This window comes from Dendroctonus ponderosae, unplaced genomic scaffold (genome assembly GCF_020466585.1).
Source record: "Dendroctonus ponderosae isolate FM_Combo_2020 unplaced genomic scaffold, Dpon_F_20191213v2 Dpon_F_20191213_4, whole genome shotgun sequence".
NCBI classification, from domain to species: Eukaryota; Metazoa; Arthropoda; class Insecta; order Coleoptera; family Curculionidae; genus Dendroctonus; species Dendroctonus ponderosae.
This window is the reverse complement of record NW_026018611.1, coordinates 5,105,721-5,131,457: the sequence shown is the minus strand read 5'-3', so window position 1 is coordinate 5,131,457 and position 25,737 is coordinate 5,105,721. Positions and strand designations below refer to the sequence as shown.

Genomic DNA, 25,737 nt, shown 5'->3' with positions numbered 1-25,737 from the left:
TACGAGTGAAAAATTAAGCAGGTTCAAAAATGTCTACAGAAAACAGTTTCCTAAAAAAATAATTGTTTGTAGTTAATAAGTATTTGTAATTAATAAATAATTATTTAATAATTAATAAGAATAATTTGTCTTTTTAATGAATTCATCCTCAAGTTGTGGTCTCAATCTCTGTTGGAGCTTGGAATTTTGAAGCAGAAGTTGTCACTTTCACTCGCGGAAAAATAAATTTTGCTGAAATAATTAGTAATTACTATAAGTTTTACTCAAAATCAACATTTAATTTCACGTGAAACAAGCGGCCTAATTAGAATTTTCATTGGCTGAGATTTCAGTTGGGTTTCCGATTTTTTCCCTAATCGCACAAATCACCCCTGAAGATGCAAATCGCTTGTGCTTGCGAAACATCAGGAAAAAATTCTATTGCACCACGACCCCAAAAGATCGTTTCAAAGGTGTATTCGGGTTGAGTTTGAAACCAACTTCTGCTCCTGACCGATCATAAATCTTGATTGCATGTAAATATTGCGTAACCTTGTCCGAGTGTAGTTGAGATAGCGCAAGAAGTTAATTGATTAATATCCGTTACCAGTTCATTCGGGGACTGGGATTGATAGATGGTCGAACGATGTTTCCACTTTACATTAGTTGCGTCAACTGCTAATTACAGCAGGAGCAAACATTTTCTGAGCACTGATCAGAAAACCTGCCAGGGATGCAAAGTAAAAGCTGAAATGAAAATGTTAAAGTCTTAAGCAACGAGCATCGTTGCGCATTTTCCACTTAGAAGGCCCATAAGTGTTTATTACATTGGCCCATCTCATTAGCCACTGGGTTTCTGTGCTCGTGATAATTAAATTTACTTGCCATCTATTTACCGTTACGTATACGCAAATTGATGAAGTTAAGTGCTGGTGATGTCCAAACAGTTTGCCTGCGATTGTCCAGCGAAGAATAGTTGGTTAGTGAGGTTTCCTCCAATTAGATCCAACCGACGTTTCGCTTGCATCTGCAGCACTCATTGCCAAAGGCGCTGAGATCTGGCTTGCTCGTAAGATGTAAAAGAGCTTCGTCTAACATTCGGATAGTTTATTGTTCGCATTGCCAAGAATGTAACTCGTTAATTAAGAGCCCCGAATCATTTCGGGCGCCGTCGCGGCAGGTGTACGAAATCGTTTTGCGCGTTTGGGCACTTGCGATTCCCAGATTGAGTTCATCCACGATTTATTTATTCAATTTCAAAAATATTCATCTCGTTCTCGGTTGATTAACTTTAGCAAAATGGTTACGGGTAAACCAATCGGTTGGGTAAATATTGCATTGTTTACGCGAGACTTTTTAAACTATCGTTCTAACTAGGATTCAAGTGCTTGTGGTCTATTTTCGGATCGATTAAGTCGGCGAATTGGGCGAAATCGGGAATTTCGGCGCCGATGAGTAACGCTTTCTACCGGTCATACCGGAGCTGGTCAAAAAATCTTTTTCAAAAAGACTTTTTTTTGTAAAAATGTGAATTTGGAAGACCGGAAAATGATACCACTGGAATACTGAAAATTCCGAATGAACTTTTGGTCTACATGAAAATAGAGTGCTTGGTTGTTCCTCAATTCTAGGTCCAGGAGCCAAGAACAATTTTCTAATTTCACGGCAACTTTTGATCGTTTATTTTCTGCTGAACATTTTCGTACTCGTTCACCAGCACCTTTGGTTCTAAAGTCCAATACAAGTGATTGTGATTGTGTAACTTTTTCATGGAAGAATTTCAAATAGTCAAAGTTTTCTCTGTTTCTCTGTTAGTTTTAAGAGTTTCTCGCACCTTCTAAGTGCAATTATAAGACAAAGACCTGCACTTTTTTGGAAATTAAAAATTAAAATAGTTAAAAATTCAGCTCGTTTTGCTCCAAAGACTTGGGGAGTTTCAAATTCTAAAACATCCTGCTTATTCCGACCTCAGCTCAGTTACTTTTAGGAGTTCTATCTTCGATAGTTGTCTTCTTGAGTTGAAAATGAAATGAGATTGTTTAAAAAATGCGTAGCCACAATGAGCTCGGTTGCCTGCTTACTAATTTGCTTTTAATCACGCATATACAATAATACCGAGCTGTGCATGAACTAGTAATGGCACATAAATTAATTGAATATAATTCGCAAACTAGTCAGGTTATCAGTACATAGTAATTGATTGATTAAACAACCCGTTATAGCCCGGGCATGGGAACATATTCTTCCGCAGCTCATCAATATTGATTCAATTTTCCCATCTTTGAAGCTAAAATTAACGCGTTTTCCCAGTAAATGGACTATTTTCAAGAAACGCCATCGTCGGAAATTTGTCATATTTGTAGAGGATTCATTGTGAATTCTTCACATTTCGTCGACTAGACGTCCCCAACTAGAAACACTGTCTATGAGAAGTTATCGCCACTCTGACAATTTAAAAAATAAATATTTGTCTAGTTCTTCAATAATGTTTGTGTTGGTTTAGCTGAATAAACTACGGTGTAATAACTATACTAATCCATCCGAGGATTAAAATAACAAATACATAATGCAGCAGGATATATGGGATTTATTCAACAATTTTATTGTGGTACTTTTGTTTCTTTATGGGCCCTTGTCTAACCAGCTCGAAATGTAAGAGCGCATTTATGGTCGAAGTAAGTGGAAATATCTTTATATTGTTAACTCAGGTTATAGCCCCGGAGCATCGGCATACATGTAAATTGTGGGCATTTCGTAATTTTAATAGCTCCAGTTATCAGATTCTTATTTTCCAACTTTCTCACATCGGTGTTTGGCTTGGAAAGCCCAGCGTTGCTTGAGCTCGATAAGATAGAGAAACGGTGCCATTAAAACAACTGGCGGTATTTTCAATGTAGTCCGCACTCCACAATTAGATAGAGTTGAGTAGCTCTAATCTATTCCGAATTGTGTCCGAACATATTAACCTCGTTTTTGATTTATTATCGTTTAATTTAATCCCACTGCTTGCCTGTGGCAGACGAATGTAAGTGGCATCGATTATTAAAATTAATGTAACACATAAGCAACTGAGAAATTTGGAGAGTCTGAGAAACGCAGCAGAGTTATCATTTATCAGGCTTGGATCAACTGTTTTCAACCTATGGTTTTCTTATGGGAAAATAATAATACGAATGCCTTAAACGCTTTCAAAATTACATAGTGTAATAAGTTAGAATTTCATCTAAGCCAGAAGAAAATTTCTGGCAAACTTGATGATTGGAAGATTCCTGTTTAAAAAATGGATGAAAAGATTTTTTTTACTTCAAAATTGAAGCAAAAGTGATCAGTTCAAATTTCGACTAATTTTGGAAATGGATAAATTCTGAGTGCGGGCAGCAATTAGATGTCTGTTTAAAGTGCTATTTAGTGCAATGCTTTCTCGGTTAGAGCGTGTTTCTGCAAAAAAATAGTGCGTCATGTGAAGTTGCTACAGGGTAGCAAAGAAAGGAGGCAAAACGGATGAAAATTTCACAAGCTCTCAGTTGGACAAAAAAAAAACGATTTTTTGTATTTCAACACCAGAAGCATTAATACAGACCTCTAGTCCCGGAAAACATTTTCGATTTTTTTACTCTCCTCGTTTATTTACAGAGCGGTCGTCAAAAAAACCACTTTTTGCTCTCGCTAAGAAAAAAACTTTTCTCTTGAACTTATTTTCAAAATACATATAGGCTTTATGTTGAAGCTGAAACTTCGCAGTTGACTGAAAAACCATCAATATACCGGGTTGCATCAACAAACGAAATATTTGAAAGTAAACTTCACAGATTTCGGAGGCAATTCTCATTTGGATAATTTATTGTGCAACCCTGTATATCGATTGATGAAGGTAGAAACCTACCATGTAGAAAACTAATCTGAGTTGCTTAATTCTTATTAAATCCGCGACTAACAAAAACCAAATCGGGCTAGAAAACGCTTCAAATAGAAGCAAAATCGCTCGCAGCAAACAGGTTTTATTCACTAACGTAACGTTAGTTTCGTTGAACAAACTTGGTCTGAAGAAGTAAGTCCTTCGTGCATGCGAAACGTTGGGAATACATTACTTTGCACTACAGCCTAAAAACACGAAAAACTCACCAGATTCTGGAGTAATTTTGGTGTGGTGTGTTTTTGAAGAAATTTATTTATAGCGTTCCAGATTTTTTCCATTTTCCCGAAAATTTGAGTATTGAAATATGCTAAGATTAGAAAATTGAAAAGAAATAGACTTTAGCTGGAGAAACGCGGCAACGTTTTCAAAAGAAGCAACTTTCATTCGAAGAAACAGGTAAAAATGCTTAGTTTTTGGTGCGAAGGAAATTTCTTCCTAAATTTCATTCCTTTTTAATCTCTATCTCTAAGAAAATGATTTAAAGTTGTTGAGACTGTTTGACAACAATTAGCAGAAAACCTTTGTGATTTCAAACCTTTGAGTATTAAAATGACCGGCRAAGAAAGTGAAGACTGGGCTAAATTTGCAAACACACCAACTTYTATCSACAAAARCAAGAAAAATTTTTGTTTTYTWTKAACCAGAAATAGGAGCAATTTYGTTCCTCGAGCTAACGTTCAGTTTTTTTAATGCAATTAACATTTTTTCTTTCTTAATATCTAAATACCTGCATGMAAACGATTAATAGTTTGGCRGATATTTCGGCAGAAAATAACAGAGGTACAATCYTTTGTGATTTCAAAGCTTTSAGCATTAAAATACKAGAAAAGTGAAACGAAARTTAAGYATGGGCGGAATTTTRAAATAAATCAACTTCTATCCAAAAAATAAGTAAAAATGCTTATTTTCTTSGCACGAGAAAAAAGAWGCMTTTWTACTTGTGYCTTGGGRTGAAAAWYGCATCTTTTGAAAAATTMATCTCGTTCYTCKARCWAACGTYAATKTATTTTTAATGYAATTAATCTTCTTTGCTCCTTTTTAAATCTCTCACTATCCCTAAACAAACAGTTTTTRCACACTCYTAATKAWTTTGCTCTAAATYGAGTGTAMGTGKMAATTTSAAYAAAAAAAAGACGTGTTTTCCCCTGCTCCACCACTGGGCCCAGATTAGTTATAAGAAAAAAAGGAATTTGTCGTCATAAACTCCWTTATGGACGAAGCGAAACCATGATTAATGAACCCCAATAACATTACCATAAATATCTGCTCTAAAGTCGTTGCTTGCGCGAGAACAACACGGCTCAACATTAAAAATATTTCGGGACAAGCCAAACGATTCGCTTTAAAAATCGTCGTGGCTGGATAAAGCCGATTTTTTTCACTTCACTCTTTAAGCGAAACGCATTTGAAATGGTGCCAAGAAACGTTGCTGGCTCGCTGGCATGTCGCAAAATAGCCTCCGTTATCAGTTGCATAAAAATGGGACCGGTTTCCTGGTTAATTCTAAAAGATGCATTTATGCACCAAAACTATCGATTTTACTCTTCATCGTGCAGCTAAACGGAAGGTGGAGCCAACTTATCAAAGTAGTCTTTGATCTGTTTCCGAAGCGAACTAAAGACCGAAAAATTCTGGCTTTTTGAGCATTTTTCGCATATAATTTACAGAGTGATTCAACCGACGAGAAGACGCTAAATCAGATAAATCTCCTACATGAGTAAACGCACGGAATCCACGCTGAGCTGTTTTTGTTGTTTATTATAAGTTTGTTTTCCCCGAGAAAGTGAAGGTTGTTTCTAGACAAACCGTTTTGTATAGAAACAAGCTCTAACACCGCAATGGAAACCGTCTTGAGCCGTTACTAAAGAGTTACTTAGATAGTTTTGCTCCAGAAATTTCTTAACGCAGCAAAAACTGATTAATACATTTAGCACACAGTCGCAATTTATACCATTAGGTTCCGTTTACTTCGGTTAAAAAACTGAATTCACACCATTCCGAATCCATGAGGAACCTTTCACTACATTTATGAATGAATCGCCCTCAGGTAGCTGGGCTCCACTCGACATAATTTATTTCCATCCACGATTCCCCACAATAAATCCGAATGCCCTTAAGGTCAAAAATCCGTCCTAAATGGCCAAGCTACCTGTTTCTGACTTCCCCGTTTGTAGATCTTATTATTGGGATTCGTTTCGTTAATATAATAAATGGTTGGCATTGCCATTAAATTTCTGCCTATGACAAGTCCAAATATGGTTCCATTGTTTGGGTGGAAACAGAAAATGCTGAAAGGCTTTTGACCTGATGGACAGATGCAAGTAAATAATGGAAAAACTGGAATTTTTTATGGAGAATTAAATGCTATGAGACCAAAATAGTGAAGAGCAACAAAAAATGCAAATAAAATAAAACACTCTCTCTTAGTTCCATCAGAAGTTTGTGATCCGTTACTTGCACTGAAGGGTTTGCTTTTTTAGGGTGGTATTTTGAATGTTCCCTCTGATTCTCCCATAATTAGCATCAGTTTTCGCATTCTTTAAGATGTGGCGTCCTCAAGTAGCAATCGGAACCATAAAACACTTCCATCCGCTAATTTTTAAAAGACCTTTCGAGGATCTAAACAACCATTCAAATGATGATAAGAAAAGGTAGTTTGTGGCGAAAAAATATTTGGCTTTCCGTTGACGTGAATTTACCAGAAGCCAGTCATATTTGAATCAGACGGCCCTAAAAATCCCACTTGAAACAGTGTCACTTTATTAAGAATTTATGGGGCTCCGGTCGCTCTTTAGCTATTGGTAAACTGACAATGAAGTAAACATTGCCAGACTATGCGGGCTTCAGGGCGGTTTAAGCGTAAATGTTTGTATTAACATAATAATCAATGAGAAGCGCCTATCTGTTAAAGCCGAGTTGATTATCCAGAACTCCGCTGTTTGCCCAGCGGATTTGTCCGGATTTGATCGTAGGACAACATTGGATTTTATTGGGGGCCGCAATAACTAACTCAAAACGATAATAAATTCTGCATTGTTGTCGGTCTGTTCGGCTGTATAACCTCCGCATCTTTTCAGTTGCGCTTAATTGCTCTTGTTTCCTTTCAGGCAGATTTTCATCGGCATTCCTAACTGGCCTAATTAACCCATCGTGAAGATAACAAGCCCACTTAATAGCTGTTCCTACGTAAACGGAATACGGTGGTTCGTGCGATCATATCAGCCCACAAAGATCCAATCCTTGTTCGTTTCCTACACGGTCTTGTCGAAATGTCGTCGAGTGTTAACAGATCTGCTCATTTTTATCATCTGTCCATATATTTTGAGGCTTCTTCACTTTCGATTCAACAATCTTTTGCCTTCGTTATCTGGAACTGTCGTTTTGATTCAGCGTTTGTCGAATTGAGTAAAATGAATAAAAAGAACTAGTAGTTGTTGAGCTGAGGTAATAAAATTATTATGCAGACTGATTCAAAATTGTGCACATTAATCTGAAAGACACAGAACAGAAAAATTACGGGAAAGTGCCATACTTGCAGAAAACGAAGTCAAATTATAACATCAGTTTTCATTTAAAAGAGTTCAGCTTTCGTGGCCATTGCTTGAAATCGGTGAGTTTTTCGGGCCAGAAAAGCAGGAAAAACTCAGAAATTTTTACTATTTTCAAGAATCCCTTGGATCTCATGTCGCACCTTGTTGTGGAAGGTAGATTTTCTGGTGAAAAATACTGATAGGACGGTAGAAGACAATTTCTTCAAATTATTACTTGCAGAGTTTTTTGTCGAAAGTGTGAGATCAATGAAAATCCGCGCATTCTCTTTGAATAATTTTCCATGCCTGGCTTTAGTGTTCTATTAATTCTTTTAAATAGTGGTTCGTTTAGTTTCGTTAGTTTTAAATAAGCTTTTTAAACTCGGGTGTAAAATTTTAATTTTTTACCCAAAATTCTGTAAGCTGAAGGTCAATATTTTCCAAAAAGATCAAATTTCTGAAAATGTCCCAAACACTGTAAATTTACATAATTGAGAAGTTCCTTAGGTCGAAAGCACTAAAAATCTCGCATGTAAAATTTTAATTTTTTTGCCCAAATGTTCACAAGAGTGAAAGGCCGATGTTTTCGTAAAAATGAAATTTCTCAAAATGCGCTAAACACCTTAAAAATGCAGTTGGGAAGCTGCTTAGGTTGAAAGCAGTCCAAAAACTCAATATTTTCGAAAAAATTCTAATTTCTGAAAATGCCCCAAACTTTGCGGAATTGAGAAGCTCCTCTTAGTCAAAAGCAGTCAAAAAACTTGCATGAGCATTTTTCTGTCGAAACATTCATAAAATTGGAGGTCGATGTTTCCCAAAAAAGTCAAATTTCTCAAATCACCGTAAATTTGCATAATTGGAAATCTTTTTAAACTAGCGTGTAAAATTTTTAATTTTTGCCCAAAATTCCATAAGCTGAAGGTCAATATTTTCGAAAAAGATCAAATTTCTGGAAATGCCACAAACACCGTAAATTTGCATAATTGAAAAGCTGGAAAAAATACTCGCATGTGATTTTTTTGCCAAAATTTTTGGCGAAGTTGGCGAGTGGATGTAAATTTTTTTGAAAAAAAAAATCTCAAATGCTGCAAACACAGTAAATTTGCATAATTGGAAAGTTCCTTAGGTCGGAAGCACTAAAAATCTCACATGTGAAATTTTAATTTTTTTGCCCAAATGTTCACAAGAGTGAAAGGCTGATGTTTTCGTAAAAATAAAACTTTTCAAAATACGCTAAACACCTTAAAAATGCAGTTGGGAAGCCTCAAACACCGTAAATTCGCGTAATTGGGTCGAAAGCAGTCAGAAACTCGCACGAGAATTTCATAATAATCGATAAAAAAAATTGAATTTCTCTAAATGCCCCAAACACATTGGTATTGGGAAGCTCTTTATGTGAAATTTTTATTTACTGCCAAAAATTGTCGACTGTTTTGCGCTTTCACCATGAAGCGAAAAAAGTTAACCTTTATGCATGTTCGCCATTGTGCTTACATTTCAAGTATTGAAGAACGCAATTTTAAAGCCAACCAAAACAGATTTTCAACAAATGTATTGTTGCCATTGTGATTTTCTATCAAAATCCGAATACAAAAATCAGCTCAATTTCCACGTGAAAACAATCTCTCAATTTCCGCTCATTTGACTATTTTTCTGATGCGTTCGCACTACTTAGTAGCTAAAAGGCCCATTCAGGGCCACACCAAAAATACTTTCAAGCACCAACTCTTCGATTTTCCACTTTAAACTGAAGCATCGCAAACTGCACGGGAATAAATAAACAAACGGAAAATCGTTGTAAAACAATCGGCTTAATGAATGAAATTGAACAAGCGCCCCGATTTGGGAAACGACAAATTTATGACCCCGTATAAAAGTGCCGGTATATCTCAGCGTCATCTAGCACTTAATTATTGTCATTTAATTATATATTGCCCCGTGTTAATAACGTGTTAAAAACGTAATATGTACGATAATAAAGACAATTCATCACTTCGAGCCCTTGGTGCTCTCATAGAGCCACGATAAATCCTCACTTATTTGTTTGAACAGCGCGTCTTTCAGACACTTTCAATCTAATCAGCCGATAATGAATGTGAACGTTTTCGTCTAAAATCGGTAATCCACAATTACATTTAAAGCGGGTATTTGGAAGCGTACAAATAATCAAACTAGTAAATAGGATTTCCATTTTTTTGTTAAAAATACAGGTTTTGAGACCTGAACTCATGAACGAACTCAACTCAACTGAACTCATGAAAAATACGCTGAACTTTTGCTGCAATAAACTGACTGAGACTGATCATGCTCTAAAAGGACTTTTACGTGGCTAATAATAATTAGCACGCATATTAAATGTACCAAAGTTGGTCGAAAAAACACCCGCCTTTCAAACTCGGTTATTCCTGCAGAACTTCGTGAGAAACCGAGCGAAACAACTCAACCGGAACAAAGGCCTTTGGCTTAAAATTAAAGCCGTTTAAAACTACTTCCACACGCCCCCCAACAAAAACAATTAACTTTAAATAAGTGAATTGCGCCCTTAAAACGGTGAAGGAAAAATCCCCGAGTCGAAACTGGCCTGGTTCGAGTCGCAAGTAAATCCACTTTCTTGATTTTTAATTTAGCCCCGTAATAAAATGTGACATTTCGGTAATGAGAGGCTTAGCCGAAGGAAAAGAGGCTTTCGGGCGCTGATCCTGTTATTCGAAACTTTATTGAACAGTGTTCTATTTTAAACTGGGTGGGATCTAATCAGCTTTGAATGGGGAATTTAGTGGAGAGTGACTTTCTGGCTCGAAACGTGATCCAGGCCTCATAAATGAAATGAGCGCTCGACTTATACCTGAATGATTTATTCAAAGACACGCACTGCGAATGGGGGCAATTTTACCGGCATAAGCCCTAATTATTACTAATGAATTATTATTCGCCAAGTTTACGAAACTGCGATTGCTTTAAACATGCTTGGTTTCATGGCTTCATTCGTTTGATGAGCAGGAGCAGGCTTTTAGCACTTTTAGAGTTTCACTGATACAAGAAAATTATTCTTAGGTCTAGTCAAGTTAGTTAGTTATTGCAGCCTTCTTTGCTTCCCTTCTTATGTATGGCCGTTATCCAGCCTTCCTTCCAACTTGTAATCCGCTCATGTTTGCGAAACATCAGGAAAAATGATTTTCCACGACATTAAAGCGCGAAAAACTCATCGCTTTCAACTAGTTTGGCCTGCAAATTATTTTTTGATCCTTAAACAATTCATCATCAGCTGATAGCCATAAGGTTCCAATTAAGAACGTTCAAAAGCTAATAACTTAGGAGCGAAAATTGAGTTCCACGCGGGTTTGTCGGCCAATAAATTTCCAGTTATCTTAACTGTTTCTTTCGGTTTAGAAGTCGAAGACGACACTGCGGGAACCTTATCTATCTCTAATAATAAAACTGATATAAATTTATTGCTACTTTACCACTGCGAGTTTTACGCTCCGTGCCGATAGCCGGTTTCGCTAAAGAGCATTGCCCAGTAAAGATGTGTTCCTACATTCTACGATATCATTTTTGCAGAATGTTCAATATATATCTTTCATATTTTTCTATACGTTTCATTGCCCATAAGCAATTCTCACGAGAATAATTCCATTCGAGTACTTATGTCTTTACTATTTCGATGTTCCATGTGCTACGCTACAGGAATGGACGCATTTCACACTATCATTTATTTTATAGAGTGCAAAGTTTCTTGTGCGATCCTCGGACTGAATAATAATTAACACCAATTTTGGCCACAGAAACCACTCGAATGAAAAATGGAACTCAAACAGATCGAGTTGGGAAAAGGATTCAAGGCGATTAAATTTTTAATGTCCACAGTCAATTCATTTGCTATTCACAGAGTGTAGAAATTTGATTTCCTCCCCGTCCTAACTGCTGCAGTTATTGAGAAATTTACTGAAAATTTGGAACGGATATTTTAAACTCCCTACGGTTCACCAGGAAACATTTTGAAGAATTTTCCCAGTGTATAATATACCCCTGAACTTTTTTGTGCCTTGCCACTGAAGTTCCGTAACTATTTGCGTAATTCCTTGTTCAATCTAGAAGATTTCTTGTCCCTTGGATTTTTTCGGTATCTGCCACTGTTTTCGAGTTATCTGCTAGAGAATCAACTCATGCGTGCTGGGTGAAACCAGGCTAGAATTTTGTCGCTTATCACAAATAAAATAAAAAAAACTCGCTCAACCAATGTCACCAAATGAAGATGAATATTTGAAAAACTTACGAAACGAAAGCTTAAAACTTAAAAAAACTTAAAAACGAAAAAACGACATTAAATTTGCAATTTCTGCTCGGTATTTTGATTGTTGAACTCTGGCACTATTCTTCATTGTAGGAAGACCATCAGTTAACACTATTTAAATAATAGTAGTGAATTCCAGTGGCCTCCCCAGGGGCAGTTTTGCGACTGATATTTACAGAAAAGTTACGCCTCTGACTTTATTTTTGAGTTTTGTTTTTTTTTCCATTAACAGCTAAAAACTACTATTTTGCATCTAGTCATTATTTCCAGTCTTTCTTCGTTTTCCAGCAAAAAAAATACAAACGACTTTATGTGATTACAATAAAGTACCATAAATTTGCTGTTTATTTTACCTCATGCAACAGATTCTTCTACGAAAATAAACAGTTTAACTTTGCAGATTTATATGCAAAGTGTGTAAATGCTACCAAACAGCTTACTTAAAAGATTAACACGTTTTTATGGGAATAAGTGGCGATGATAACTGGTTGGTCGCAGAACTAGCAACAATTAAGGAGATTAACAAAATAACAAATGGTTTCCTTATGGAAAACTGCATTGATTTGTAAACAAAACCAATGTCATCAATTTAAAGTTCAAGAATTCACATGCAGCATGAATCTTCAATCGATTTTCATTTAGTGCATAGCTGTTGATTGGGGATTTTTTATTAAGTTTTAGGTATTTATGCACAATTTATTTAGTTTTTTTGAAAGACAATCAAACTTAAGCTTACAATTTTTCAGATCAGTAATTAATTCTAGTAAAAAAACTTCAATATTTTATTAGACTGGAACTCACTGTTTATTTGCGTGATTGTCCAGGAATTTTTGGCAATTTTTCAAAATTAATGGGGTAGCATTGTACTTGTCTTCTGCATGTTGTCACTTTTTCCCAAACACAGCTAGAATCTACTGTATTATGAGATTTATTGCACTTGTATGATTGGCTAAAGCATCGAATTTGTGGCGCGCTCAAGAAATGCTCAAGAAATTTTCAAATACGCTTGATTTTCTCAGAAAAATATTCTACGCTTAAAAACTTTTAACCTGCACAGAAAGAAACTTATATATTTCGTATAGTGAAGAGTCAGCTACATACATGGCGCAGGTTTTTAATTAAAACCATAATCCAAAATTTTTCCAGAAATTTGTAAATTTTCTAACTTTTCTTCTAACTACCAATCGAGGTAAAAACTAGTCACTTCCTCTACGTTGTAGAGCAACGCCCTTTATATCAATGTGGGAAGCTTTGAATTCGGGCCATCAAAAGATTTTTCAGAAATTTTCAAATTTGATTGATTGGATCCAAAAGTATTGGACAAGTTTTTCTTCTTCTTCCGTACTTCATAACTTTAGAACTAAAATATGTGGACATTTGTTCTTTAGTCCGGTTTCGGTTACAAATTCGTCTTTCGCATTTTATAACATTTAATCTAATCAAGCTACAAGCTTTTACCAATTTATACACCAAAGTCGCTCGTTTAACTGGAAGAAGTTTGGCTTTCGTATCGTGATCAATGAATTTTGGTATGAGTATTGCACCAATATCTTCCGCGCTTGATAACTTTTGAACCAACAGAGGTAGAAACACTTGTGTATCTGCGATTTATAGACCAGGGTCGATGTTATTAAAGAGAAAAGTTCGAAATTAGTACAATAATCCGGGAATCTTTGGGAATTTTTCTAAGTCGATCGATTTCTCCAGGTAGAAACTTTGCGTTTGTGCACCAAGAAAACCACCTCTGAAGATGCAAGCCAATCATGCTTCCTCAAAAGAATGCTCCTTTGCAAATAATTTCCAAACACCCTGTACAATGCATTTCCTTATAAACTATTTAATTCTTAACACTAGTTGAATGTTTACGTAGATTGTCAAGGTCCAAACGTCCATTCCGTATCGAACAGCAACGAATTCCTTGCAACCCGAAATAGGCTTAAGATAATGGTAAAAGTCACTATGTATTCCAATCAGGCCCATAAAATCGAATTGAATATTCGAGTTCAGGTTGAACAAACAAATAGCAATCGAGATTTAATTAACTTTTATCGAAAGACAAAGCGAGAGTAACCCCAAATCATTCCCGTACGACCGATTAGGATAATAGTTTTCGATGGCATCTCAAATTCAAATCTAAATAGCTTCCGGAAGAGAACAATCAAATCAGTTGGGTAATTTATTCGGGCCCAAAACACTTTGTTGACATTAATATGGCATTTAAGCCCACCATAAAGCTCCGACTGAATTATGATCGTCATGTCTAGTTTAATAAATCGATATGTACAGTTTTACTGCCGATTGAACAGGAAAAGCCAAGGTTGATTCATCTCTGGAACCAAAGGAATTTCTAAATAAACACACATAAAATAATAAAAATGCGACACATTGGCTACTCTTATATTAATCACACAAACAAAAGCATTTACATACGGGAAAACAAGCGAACGATTTGGAAAGCGCGATTGAATGGAAAGCAATTCCGTTTTTATGTGTTGTTAACAGTGCGCCGATCAAAAGGCTACCGAAAACACATTAAAAACAATTGAAAAGCCTGTTTTAATGACACATTTCAATGGAAATTCCATGACCATTATATTCCGGAAAATTGGGTAAAGCTACATAGTGCGATGCATGCGAACAAAGGATTACATTTTAGTCAAAACGCCCATTTTTTTCTCGTTTCGCTCTATTGCCTGATTATGTGCAATTGATTGCACGAATTTAATATTTCATTTCAGCCATCAAGTACGCTTCCATAAAAAGCCAAGGTGAATGGGAATTAAAAAACGAAAGCAAAGAGCTGAAATTTTTATTTTAAAGACGGGTTTTTGAGTATTTGCTGGGACCAAACGCGAATATAATATGAATATTATGGACATTTTTACATTTTTAGCGGTAGGTCGATGAGAAGTCAGCTGCGTGTTTTTGCTGCTAATCGTGCTTTTACCATCGATTAAATAGGTGTGAATCGTGAATAAATTATTGACAAACCCGGGGCCAGAAGACAATTTGACTTATATTTATTTATCACTGTCCTGTATTATATTATGTTTTTTAGGAAAATGGCTTTATAAAACCCATAGTTTTTCGGCAATATTTCTATTGCTAGATTCAACCAGTTACTTATTGTCGTCTGCGGACTAGCAAATAAATAACTGGAAAACAGATGAATTTCCCGGACTTTATTGAACCAAACAAAATATTTTCTGCTCAGGATTGTCCGCTAAAAACCGTATCTATTCGTTATTCTTAACTGCACGATACCTTTAGGGAAAATCCAAACAGTCGCAATGAAGTTTGCTGTTGGAAAATCTTTGCAATCAATGGAGTTTATTAAATAAAATCCGGGCGAACCTTCCGAACGGAGATTTCTTTTATGCCATTCCCGACACACAGTGCTAAAGTTGTTTTCAGCACTTGAACTCACTTTGTCAAAGTTGTACGTGTTTCGGAGCTGTTCCTTCATTAGTTTCCGTTCCTATATGTCACATAATTCCGTGGAAATAATGGAAAATTCAATACAAAACTCGAATAAGTGTATTGGTGAAATTGCAATAAAAGTTGTCAAAATTGATGGTTTTCAACTCTTTTGAATTAAAAAAAAAAACTCTCGAGAAAAACGAAAGCCACGGAAGTCGTTTACTGCACAATAGCCATATTAATCCTCATTAATCATCCACGAAAACTTCACAAAATACCGAAGCGTAATCGGTTCCATCTCGCATGCAAAGTGGCATTTAACGTTTGAAGCCGCATTTATTTTATTGAAATAAATTAACACCAAAGTCTTCGGACTGTCCATGGGCTGCGATTCGAAAACGCCATGAATATTAATGCCCGTCAACCACCCGACTTTTATTAATGATCCTATTGGCTTTTCGCTGTTTTTTATTCACCAATAAATCCAGTATTTTTACATTAAGGCAGGTACTACCGAGGTGCGATTACGTTATCAAGCCCATTAAAATTGCGCCCAAAACTACCAAAAAAGTGTAAATAATAAAAGTTTACTTGCGTTTTGATTGCGTCCATTGCAACTATGAACGGAATGTGAAAACTGCTGAGTTTTTCGACCTAAAACCACCAAAACCGAACTCTTTTCATACAGAATTTTTTTCACTCGGATTTTTCAACGGAAAATATTCCGAAGACAAAAACAGAGGAATCCTTCAACCTTAAACTCAGAACTGCAAAGGAACAAACTGAGTCCGCCACTGTTCCTTCTTCGTAATCTATTATCGCCCGGTTGCTCTTCGTACAAAAACTGGCCGCACCGTTTTTTCGGTTTCATTTCAAATAACCTCCGGCGTGCCTCTTTTACATCAGGAATTTAAGGTTTTGTCGTGCAATTTGTATGAAGAACGGGCCAGAAGTCGTTCCGAAGATTGAGACCTTCTTCAGCCAACAATACATACAGAGCAATTAGCTTTCATATGCGGCCTCTGCTTTTGTTTGTCGCTCTTCATGTAATATACGCTGGTTTTTTTCTTCGTTTATATGAAACATTCATATCAAGCTGCTCTTTTTTCGCAAGTTTGAGTAAAAAGTGTACAAGTTAATGGATTCGCTAGCGCGGCACAAGTGGACTAGTTAAGAACTTGAACTCAAAAAAAATTTCAATGCTTTGAAAATGCGCGTAGGAAATTCAAGTTTTACAAGCAAACGTGCATTCTTTCATGTGTTATTTTACATAAAAATGTAAGCATATATACAGGGCGATTCAACTTAACGCTTAAAACTAATTAAAGTCTGACAAATTTGGACTAACTTTGGAACTGGATGAATTCTGGTTGCTGCCACCAATTCTGTTTCTGTTTCAAGTATTATTGAGTGCGATTATTTTTCGGTTAGTTCGTGGCTTTGCATAAAGGTAGAGTTTCAGATTAATTTACTACAGGGTGGCACAGGAAACAGTGCAAAAGTTCTGTTGTTCGCCTGCTTCCACCTGCTCTAAGTTGGACAACAAAACATTTTTCGTGCTTAAATACGACAGGCATTAAGATAGACCCCGTATCTAGAAAAACGTTCTTGAATTTTTCGCAGACTTCGTCTATTTACAGAGTGAGCTTAAAAAAATCGACTTTTTATTATTGCAGTAAGGATTTTTTTGAACGAAATAGCAAACTCTAAGACTTATATTGAAACAAAAAGTTCAATAGATCGAGTAATGAATGAACGAAATATTAAGTAGGAAGTAAACTTTAGGAAGTAAACTTTACTTAGTTAAAAATCTTCCAGAATCACGGATTTTGGAGGCAATTCTGTTTTGGGTACTTTTTGTGCAGCCCTATATATTGAATTTTCGTTTTAAATTGTCTATGAAGTTTTAGCTTTTAGCAGTTATCCCTGCTAGACCAAAAAGTTGATTTTTTGAGACCATCCTGTACACAAAAGAAATGGCAAAAAAGAAACCCGGTTCGCGCTATTTTATCTTTAAACTATTGGTGTTGAGATCGAAAAAAAAATTTGTGTTCAACTAGGAGCATGCAGAACTTTGCCAAATTTTGCATTTTTTTTATTTGCAGCTCTGTAGAAAATTTGTCTGAGGTGCTCAATTTTTACCAAAACACTGACGAACAAAAACCAAATGGAGCTCACTAACGCTTCAAACAGAAACCAAATCCGCTTGGAGCGAAAAAAAAATTATTCACTTTGAAAATTGAACTGTGTACCATTCATTTTGTTCAGCAGTTCTGCTCTAATACAATTTTTTTAGTGAATAAAATATATAAAATTGTAAAATATTTATTAAATTCAACTTACGTAACTACAATTTTCCATGTTACAAAGGACAAAAACAACGCTTACTTTTTTCAGTGCAAACAATTTTTCACGAAATATCCCCAAATTTTCTTAAAATATATATTTTTATTTTCAAATTAACTTCAGTCTCCCTGTATCGTAAACAAAGCCCTGAAGCAAAGCCAAGAAGCAAAACTTGAAATATACAGTGTAGTGTGTCTACTTTAGTTGCCAACTTATTGAATACTTTTCTATGACTAATTTGACAAAAAAACGTTTTTTTTTTTAAGTTCTGTGTGTTCCAAAATCTAAATTACAGTCACCAGATCTTACATTTTCTCAGTCGTTTATGCGGTTTGTCAAAAAGTATGAATTTTGTATGTACAAGAGTAAAGTAGCTTTATTTCTGGCAAAATCGGAAATTTTTATGAAAAAAAGTTCATCAGAACTCAAAACTACGTTCAATTATGTAATTACAGGCTACTACAAAAAACTGTTTTTATTACAATTTTTCTCTTTTTAATTTATTACAAACGTGATAACTTTTCCGTTCTGTACAGAAACTAATAAGCAAATTCTCTGAAAATGTCCTTACAAAACTACACTTACAATCGCATTGTCAGTGTGGACAAAAATTGGAAATAAAAAATTTCTATTTTGATTTTAATCAAATTTTTTTCATTACCGATCAACGTTGACTACTTAAGTATAACTTACTCTTGAGCAAAATTCCCCTTTCTATACAAACCGCGCACATGACAAAAAAATTATACCTGATTACAGTATTTTATACTTTAGCACATGCAGAACTTTTTTATAAACAAAACCTTTTCTTGTAAAATTGAAAACAAAAAGTTTCCCATGTGTTGCCAACTTAAGTAGTCACACCGCATACAGGGTGATTGAAAATTTCCGTCATTTCTCGCGGGCAGGAACTATAACTTTGTGAATGTAATAAGAAACACTCTATAGATATTTATGAAATAATTAAAAGTTGTGTTTTTTGGCAATAAAATCTAGAGAACCACTCAACTAATTACGCTTTCAAGTGATGTTTTTTTTTTCTCTGATGATCTACTTGAGATTTATTTTTAAGTTGAAGGCATGACGAGCGGCTGATTTGTCCGAAGAAATACTGGCCGGCAGCTAAACGTGAAACACAAGCAGCAAAGATAAACATTAATTAATGCCCATAGTGATCATAAAATCCAGCGGGCATTTTACGTTTTACGATTTTCAGCCCAAGAACATTGTCGTCTGCTTTGATTGTTTAGTGCAGCTATAAAAATTTCACACATTACAATTATTTATGAAGTCAGCAGTTGGTAAAACTTCTATGTATGTATGTGCACTGTCTAGACAAATAACACATTTACGTCCCTGTTGTGCGTTTCCACTTTATGATCCGTTAATATTTACTGAATTATAATTTCTATTAATCAAGAAAGTAAATGCACTTTATGGCTTTCGGGAAAGTCATCAAAACAGTCAATCAACCGCCGAGATTAAATACCAGAGACATTTCAGGTCACTAAGTCACACTTATATGATGCTACTGTACTTTTATAACTTCGTTTAAAAGCTTTTTAATCTTATTGTTCGCTCTGTATATGCAATATAAATGTAATCTTTGTTGAGTTGCGGTAAAAATCTATTTTCAACCGCAACGGAAAAATGGAACCTCCAAAAAGCCCTAACAATGATTCCTCTTCCACATTGAAACCCATTTTCGCTCAAATGTCACGTAAACCGAACTTTATTACATTTAGCCAAGTGAAATATTTAAAAGTATGTGTGAATTCTCGGCTTTGGGGGTACATATCTGGGCAGGGATTAATTTTGATTTATGAGGCCGTTTGGCCGGGCGAGTGTTGTTTTAGGTGCTCAAAACCTTAAATTTGGAACAGATCGTGTTACCGAATATTTTCGCCTGCAGCATCTTTTACAGTTAGTGTTTAAAAAACATGAATTATGAAGAGGTACATGATGCATTCATACGCTGTTAAATTGTCTGGACTTTTCCAGATTGAAAAGCACTAAAAGCCTGTAAATTATGGACGACACAAGTGGAAGTATCTGAAAATCGGACAACTTGAGCGAGTTTTAAACAATTCATTCGAATTTCACAAACAGAATGTCTAAGAACAAAACATTTTGTCTAGTGGTTGAAAAGTTGTACGATTATTTATTTAGCATGTGAATGGGTTACAACATGGGCATGTAGGTATATTACAACCTATTTACTCGCATTTACATTCCGATGCAAGAATTTCCGATAATACCCGTATTATTAACGTCCCAGCGTAATTTCCTCTGATTTATGGCTCAAGAAACGCTCTTTGATACTCCGAAAAATTTCTTCGGAATTTGCTTTCAAAGAAAGCTTGCTTTACTCATATAAGTAGAAGCAGGCAGAAAAGCGTAAAACATACAAAACAATTATTTTAGTACAAAACCATGTTTTTCTTGTCAGTGAAAAATATTAACCACTGCGAAAAGAGTTAAAGGATTTCGCTATCATGTGTTAAATGGGGTTCACTTCGTATTGAAAACGAAGAAAGAATTGAAAAATTTTAATTAAGTGAAACAAAAATTAATGGACCAATTTGGTGCAGATTTGCGGGATTTGTCGAGCTTTGAAGATTGATGTCTATAAAAGCCTGTAAAAGCATTCCTTGTTCCCTTTGTGGCTCATTTGGGATTTTTTTCGAAACAAACACAGCCACTGTGACATGGGATTTTTCAATCAGAAACTCTTCAAAAACAATTTTTTTTGAGTAATTTTTTGGAATTGCGTGTAGTTTCACATTTTGTTTCTCCAAAAGCAGTCTTCGAATCCGAAAAAGTTGCTCTGCTTGAAATATTTTCTCATACGTAGATATCGGGCTTAATTTTTTCAGAGTCGTCCCATAAACTGTTTTTGAGATAATGCCAAACCTGTTGTTTCCAAAAAAGCTAAACATTAGAGAATCACAGAATTTAGAGGTAAAGGTTCATAAAAAATGTGTTTTTGTACAAAATTCATAATAGGCGAGGTACTGGCGATTTTCTACTCTTAACTTGAATTCTGAAAAAAATATAGTGCATTTTAAACAAAGCGAAAGTGAGGCAACGTTTCGATATTACGTCCCTTATAAACTGAGGGTCTTGGATCAACACCGACATCCTTTATATCCTGGTGTATTTGTTGTGCCGAGCCCTTCGGGCACGACACTGCTTTCAGTACAAAGAAACATTAAAAACTGTCTGATTTTTTAGATTGCTTTTCGTATGAAAGCAGTGTCGTGCCCGAGGCGTTCGGCACAACAAATACATTAGAATATATTTGAAAAAAACGAATAAAGTGAACCAGTTTGGTAGAAATTTGGGGGATTTATCAACCTGTACAAAGGTTTTCTTCTTTTCTTTGTAGCTTATACGGGGATTTTTTTAAACAACAAACCACTTTGAACACTTTGACGAGAGAAGAACTCACTGTAAAAGAAACATTTTGAGAAGTTATTTTTTATTTTTTGGTCGCAAACTTTATCGGGTTCCAGGTATATCACCTCAAGATCTACGTCGATTTTTCACATTTTAATTTTTTCCCAAAACCAGTCTCCGTATCAAAAAAAGTTTTTCTTCTTAGCATCGTCCAAAAAACTGCTTTTTAGATACAGCCAAAAATGTTGACTGCAAACAAACCTGAATATATCCGAAACACAAAATTATATCGAATGTTGAGTACACCACTGGATTTAGGAGGTAAATATCCAAAAAAAATTGTGGGGTTCATTTTTAGTCCAAAATTTTGTGTTATTGACTACAGATGAATTATGTAGAAAATTTTTGAAATAGGTCATTTTGCGAAGCATAAGCGAAATTGAGACCAAAATTAAAATGTCAATTAGTTCTTAAGTAAAAAATATTCTTTGGGTGAGCAAAACATTTGAAAAACTTACCCCATAATTGGGCACATTTGATTCTTTATATGCTTGGCTTTTGCTCTCCCAAAGAATCTTTTCTCCTTAAGAACTAACTGATATTTTAATGCTTTGTATACTAGAGTTTTTGTGCAACATATTTTAATTGTAAATTGGTGTTTGTGGTTTGTTTGAAATTTTAATCTGATGATGGCGCTGTTGTCTCGTCGAAATGTAATTCGATATAAACATTTTTGTTTCACATTTTGTCTGAAACCCAGGATAGAAAAAAATATAATAACAATTACACGCAGTCTGGAAAATAAATCAAAGTAAATTGGATGTTAAAGTTGTGCTGAGTCCTTCGGGAGCGAGAGTAATTTGAATACAACCTTCCAAACTGTCTGATGTTGAGATTGTATTTTCGTATCATACCAGTGTCGTGCCCGAAGGGCTCGGCACAACAAATACATTAGAGTATAGTGAATGTCCAAGTTGCGCCGAGCCCTTCAGGGACGACACTGGTTTGATACGAAAAACAATATCAAAATCAGACAGGTTTTTTCGTATTGAAAAGTGTCGTGCTCGAGCAACAAACAAATACATTAGAGTGAAGTGAATGAATGGAAAAAACCTTTCCAACTCGCTCTATTTTGGGGTTCTTGTTCATGTCGAATCAGCATATTTCACAAACAAATAATGCATTTTCATCCTTGCATTAATTTTTGTTTGGCAAAATCGCTCCCTTCAATATTGCCGCACATTTCTAAACACCCTGTATAAAATCCAATAGGTAACAAGTTGAGCTTGCATCAGCGCTCATTGATAACGAATTCGCCAATAAAAAACGTCGTCCAAAAACACTACTTTCTAGAATCCCAGAAATTTCAAGTTTTCTGCCATTATTTTGTTCATTTCTCGGAAAAAGTTTAAACCAGAACACTCATTTTTTTACCACTAGATAGAGGACTAAATGGCCCATTTATAGGGTAAAGCATCGCTTGGAAAATGTTGGCAGTTTTCACACAAAAAGACAAAATTTGAACAACTCATATTTTTGCGCGGTTGTCTTGTAAAATGCGAAATCGAACGAGGTCTTTTTTAGGCGCATCTCAAGAACCATTTGGCCCCCAAAGCACCTTTTCCTTCCATGGGAAAGAGAATTATAAACCCGATTTAGTAAGAGGAACGTGAGAGAAGAAAAAGAGACAGTTTTCAGATAAAAATCGAAATTTGAATGCGACACATTTAGGTGAAGAACCATTTGGGCCTCAAAGTACATTTTCCCACCATTGGAAAGAGAATTATAAACCCGATTTAGTAATAAGAACGCGAGAGAAGAAACAGTGAACGTTTTCAGACAAAAGTGAAATTTGAATACGACTCATTGAGGTGCAAGATTGAGCCCAAAATTTCAAGTTTTCTGCCACCTTTTTGCGCATTTCTCAGGAACAGTTTAAACCAGAATTTCTTTACCACTAGATAGGCGACTAAATGGCTTATTTATAGGGTAAAGCATCGCTGGGAAAATGATGGCAGTGTTCGACACGCAAGTCTCTAAAAAGACAAATTTAAGGTTTCAAGAAGGCAAAGACCTAAAAGAACGTTGATTTTTACCAATCATGAGTTTGTGTAAATTTAAAATCTGATGATGGCGCTGTTGTCTCGCCGAAACTTAATGAAATAAACGATGTTCAAAATTTTTACTTCACACTTTGACTGAGACCCAGGAAAGATAAGAACATCATAACAAGTACACGCAGTCAGGAAAATAAATACGAAAACTGTCTGATGTTGGGATTGTTTTTCGCATAAAACCAGTGTCGTGCCCGAAGGGCTCGGCACAACAAATACATTAGAGTATAGTGAATGTTCAAGTTGTGCCGAGCCCTTCATTTTTCTTTGATAAAATCCCTCCCTTCAATATTGCCGTAAAACTCAACAGGTAACAAGTTGAGCTTCTCCCAGCGCTCATTGATAACGAATTCTCCAATAAAAAACGTCGAAAAATTCACTACTTTCTAGGTAAAACTGGAAGCGAAATACCTTTGCATTCGTTGGCATCTCTGACAGTGGCCCTACCCCAAGGCCGATCGAAATGGAAGGGTTTGCAGCGTTCGCAATCCCGTCCAGCCGTATTATGTTTGCATTCACAGGCCAATTTTCCATCATCGCCGGTCACGCACCGACTTGCGTGACCGTTGCACTTGCATCGTCCTCCGACCGCGAAATCCGCCACTGCATATTGGTGGGTCACCTGGTGGTAGCGATGAATACCATTGGAGGTCACCTCCCCCGATACGGAGGCCTTATTGTTGGCTGGGGTGGCTTCATTATCGGCCGCCTGCATTTCGTTCACCAGCTGAACCGAAGGTTCGCGCGTTAGATTCTCCTCGTCGAAACGTTGCTTGTTGTACATGTTTTCGTCGACCAACAGGTCCAGGTTGTCGGAGAGGTCCTCGACGGGCATGTGAAGCCGATTGAACACCACTTTGACGTCGGTTGCGGTCACCCAGTCTTGCAGCACCAAGGAGTTGTCGAAATCCAGCGCGCTCGGACGGCCCTCCAAAGTGCTGAAGGCTATTCTGGAGGTTTGGCCGAAGCCAAACGAGTCTCCTCCCGTATAGCGGTGAGCGTCGGTGCATTTGGCCTCCTGCTCATTGGATTTCGTTATGGTGGCCCTGTTGGGCCTCCCATACACCCGCCGGCATTGACTGGAGTAAAACTGGAAGGGCTGCCAAGTTTTCGCGTAATCCATGCTCTTGTAGATCGCGATTGAGTCCGGCTTGGGCGTCTCGGGGCAGAACTGCAGGCTGATGTAAGTCAGCTCGTATTTCTTCCCCAGGCTCAACGTCAGCGTCACATTGTCCGGAGCGGCATCGATGGAGGTGACCGGAGGAAGCGGCTCGCTCCTCCAACAGGTGACGTTGTTGGGGTTGTTCAAGTCGGTGAGATGGACCGGAGGGAATCGGGTACGGGGTTGATGGTCATCGCAAATGTGGCACTGGGGGCTGGCGCCCGGCTCCGGTGCCTCGCAATAATGCACGGGGGCGTGCATGCCGCAAGTGCTGGACGCTTTCACATGCTCCCCAAAGGCCGCATTGACAAAGTCCGGAATGCACTTGCGAGGCCGGTCCTCGTCGTAGCATGGGTCGACCGGAGTCTGCTGGCCCTCGAACATTTTCAAAAAATTCTCGTTCACACACCGAACAGAGGCCACACCAATCAAACCGATCAGGATTGCAATGTTGTGCCTGTGAAAAGCCATTTTCGCTATTGGATCGAATGGACACGTCGGCCTCAATGGACCATTGCTCGAAGAAGACGAAAGATCGGCGCGACTGTGTCGAGAGCTTTCGCACTAGAGGCGCGTAACTTTGTTCTCCGCAGTCCGCCGGATAACTGGCGAACCGCTGTCTGAGCGGACAGCGAAGCACCGCCCCTGAAAGGGCGCACAACATCCAGTTTCTAAGTGCCGTATAAGATGACTTGATAATTGATGATTGAGTCAATTAGAGCGAATTAGGGATGTCGGCCGATATTAAAGTGAGCACGTATCGCACAACTTGGATCGGCCGTTATTCACTTTGGCACCAGCTCTCAGGGCCCCTTTTCCTGACAAACAGTTACTTTGTGCCGATTCTCGCTAAAAAACATTTTAGATGGTTTTATTAGTTAAGCCTGCAGCTTTTACTTGAAAAGTGCCTGTTTTGCAAACGAAAATAGTGGACTGGCTTTGATCGATTGTTGTCTCTCTTTGAACTTGCCTGCAACAAATGGAGCCTGCTTTGCTAATTTTCTCAGTTTTTATGTCAATTTATCTAAAGATTATCCCTTATTTGATTACTTTTGCTCGTTGTACGGGATGATATAGTTTTATCAGAAACCATATAAATGTATTAATATATCCGGAACTGCTACACAGGGGCGGATCCAGCTTTAAAGTCAGGGGGGGTTATATAGAAAAAATTAAGTCTTCTGTTGTTTATGAAATTAGAAAAATCATCGTCGTTTTGTGCAAGGGTGAAGCAAGATTATTGCAAAATTTCATGTTTTCCGTCCCGTTTTTACTCATTTCTCGCAGGCAAAATAAGCAAGAACGCTTGTTTTTACGCTGACTCTGGCATGATTTCCAGAGATAACTAAATGGCCTTTATTCGAAGTTTCTAAAGAACCATTCGAGCCACAGAATTTGTTTTGGCATCGTTGGATAGACAATTGAAAAGTCGAGTCCATCGTAACAACGAGAGTGAGGAAGTTGGAGTAGTTTTGACCCAGTAAGCGAAATTTGAATATCAGACACTTAGGTGCAAGATTATGCCAAAATTTCATGTTTTCCGTCCCGTTTTTGCTCATTTCTCGGAGGCAAAATGA

At 36.8% G+C, this 25,737-nt stretch overlaps 1 protein-coding gene across 1 annotated transcript in view; it reads right to left on the bottom strand.

Annotated features, from left to right (window-relative positions):
• The window catches only part of LOC109544095 (netrin-1), a 101,017-nt gene extending 76,231 nt beyond the window's left edge, over positions 1–24,786 (bottom strand). Inside the window, exon 1 of the mRNA XM_019914135.2 lies at positions 23,410–24,786. Coding sequence (XP_019769694.1) covers positions 23,410–24,631 — 1,222 coding nt within the window. The 5' untranslated portion in view covers positions 24,632–24,786. The remainder of the gene's footprint in view (positions 1–23,409) is intronic.
• Positions 24,787–25,737: the final 951 nt, after the last annotated feature.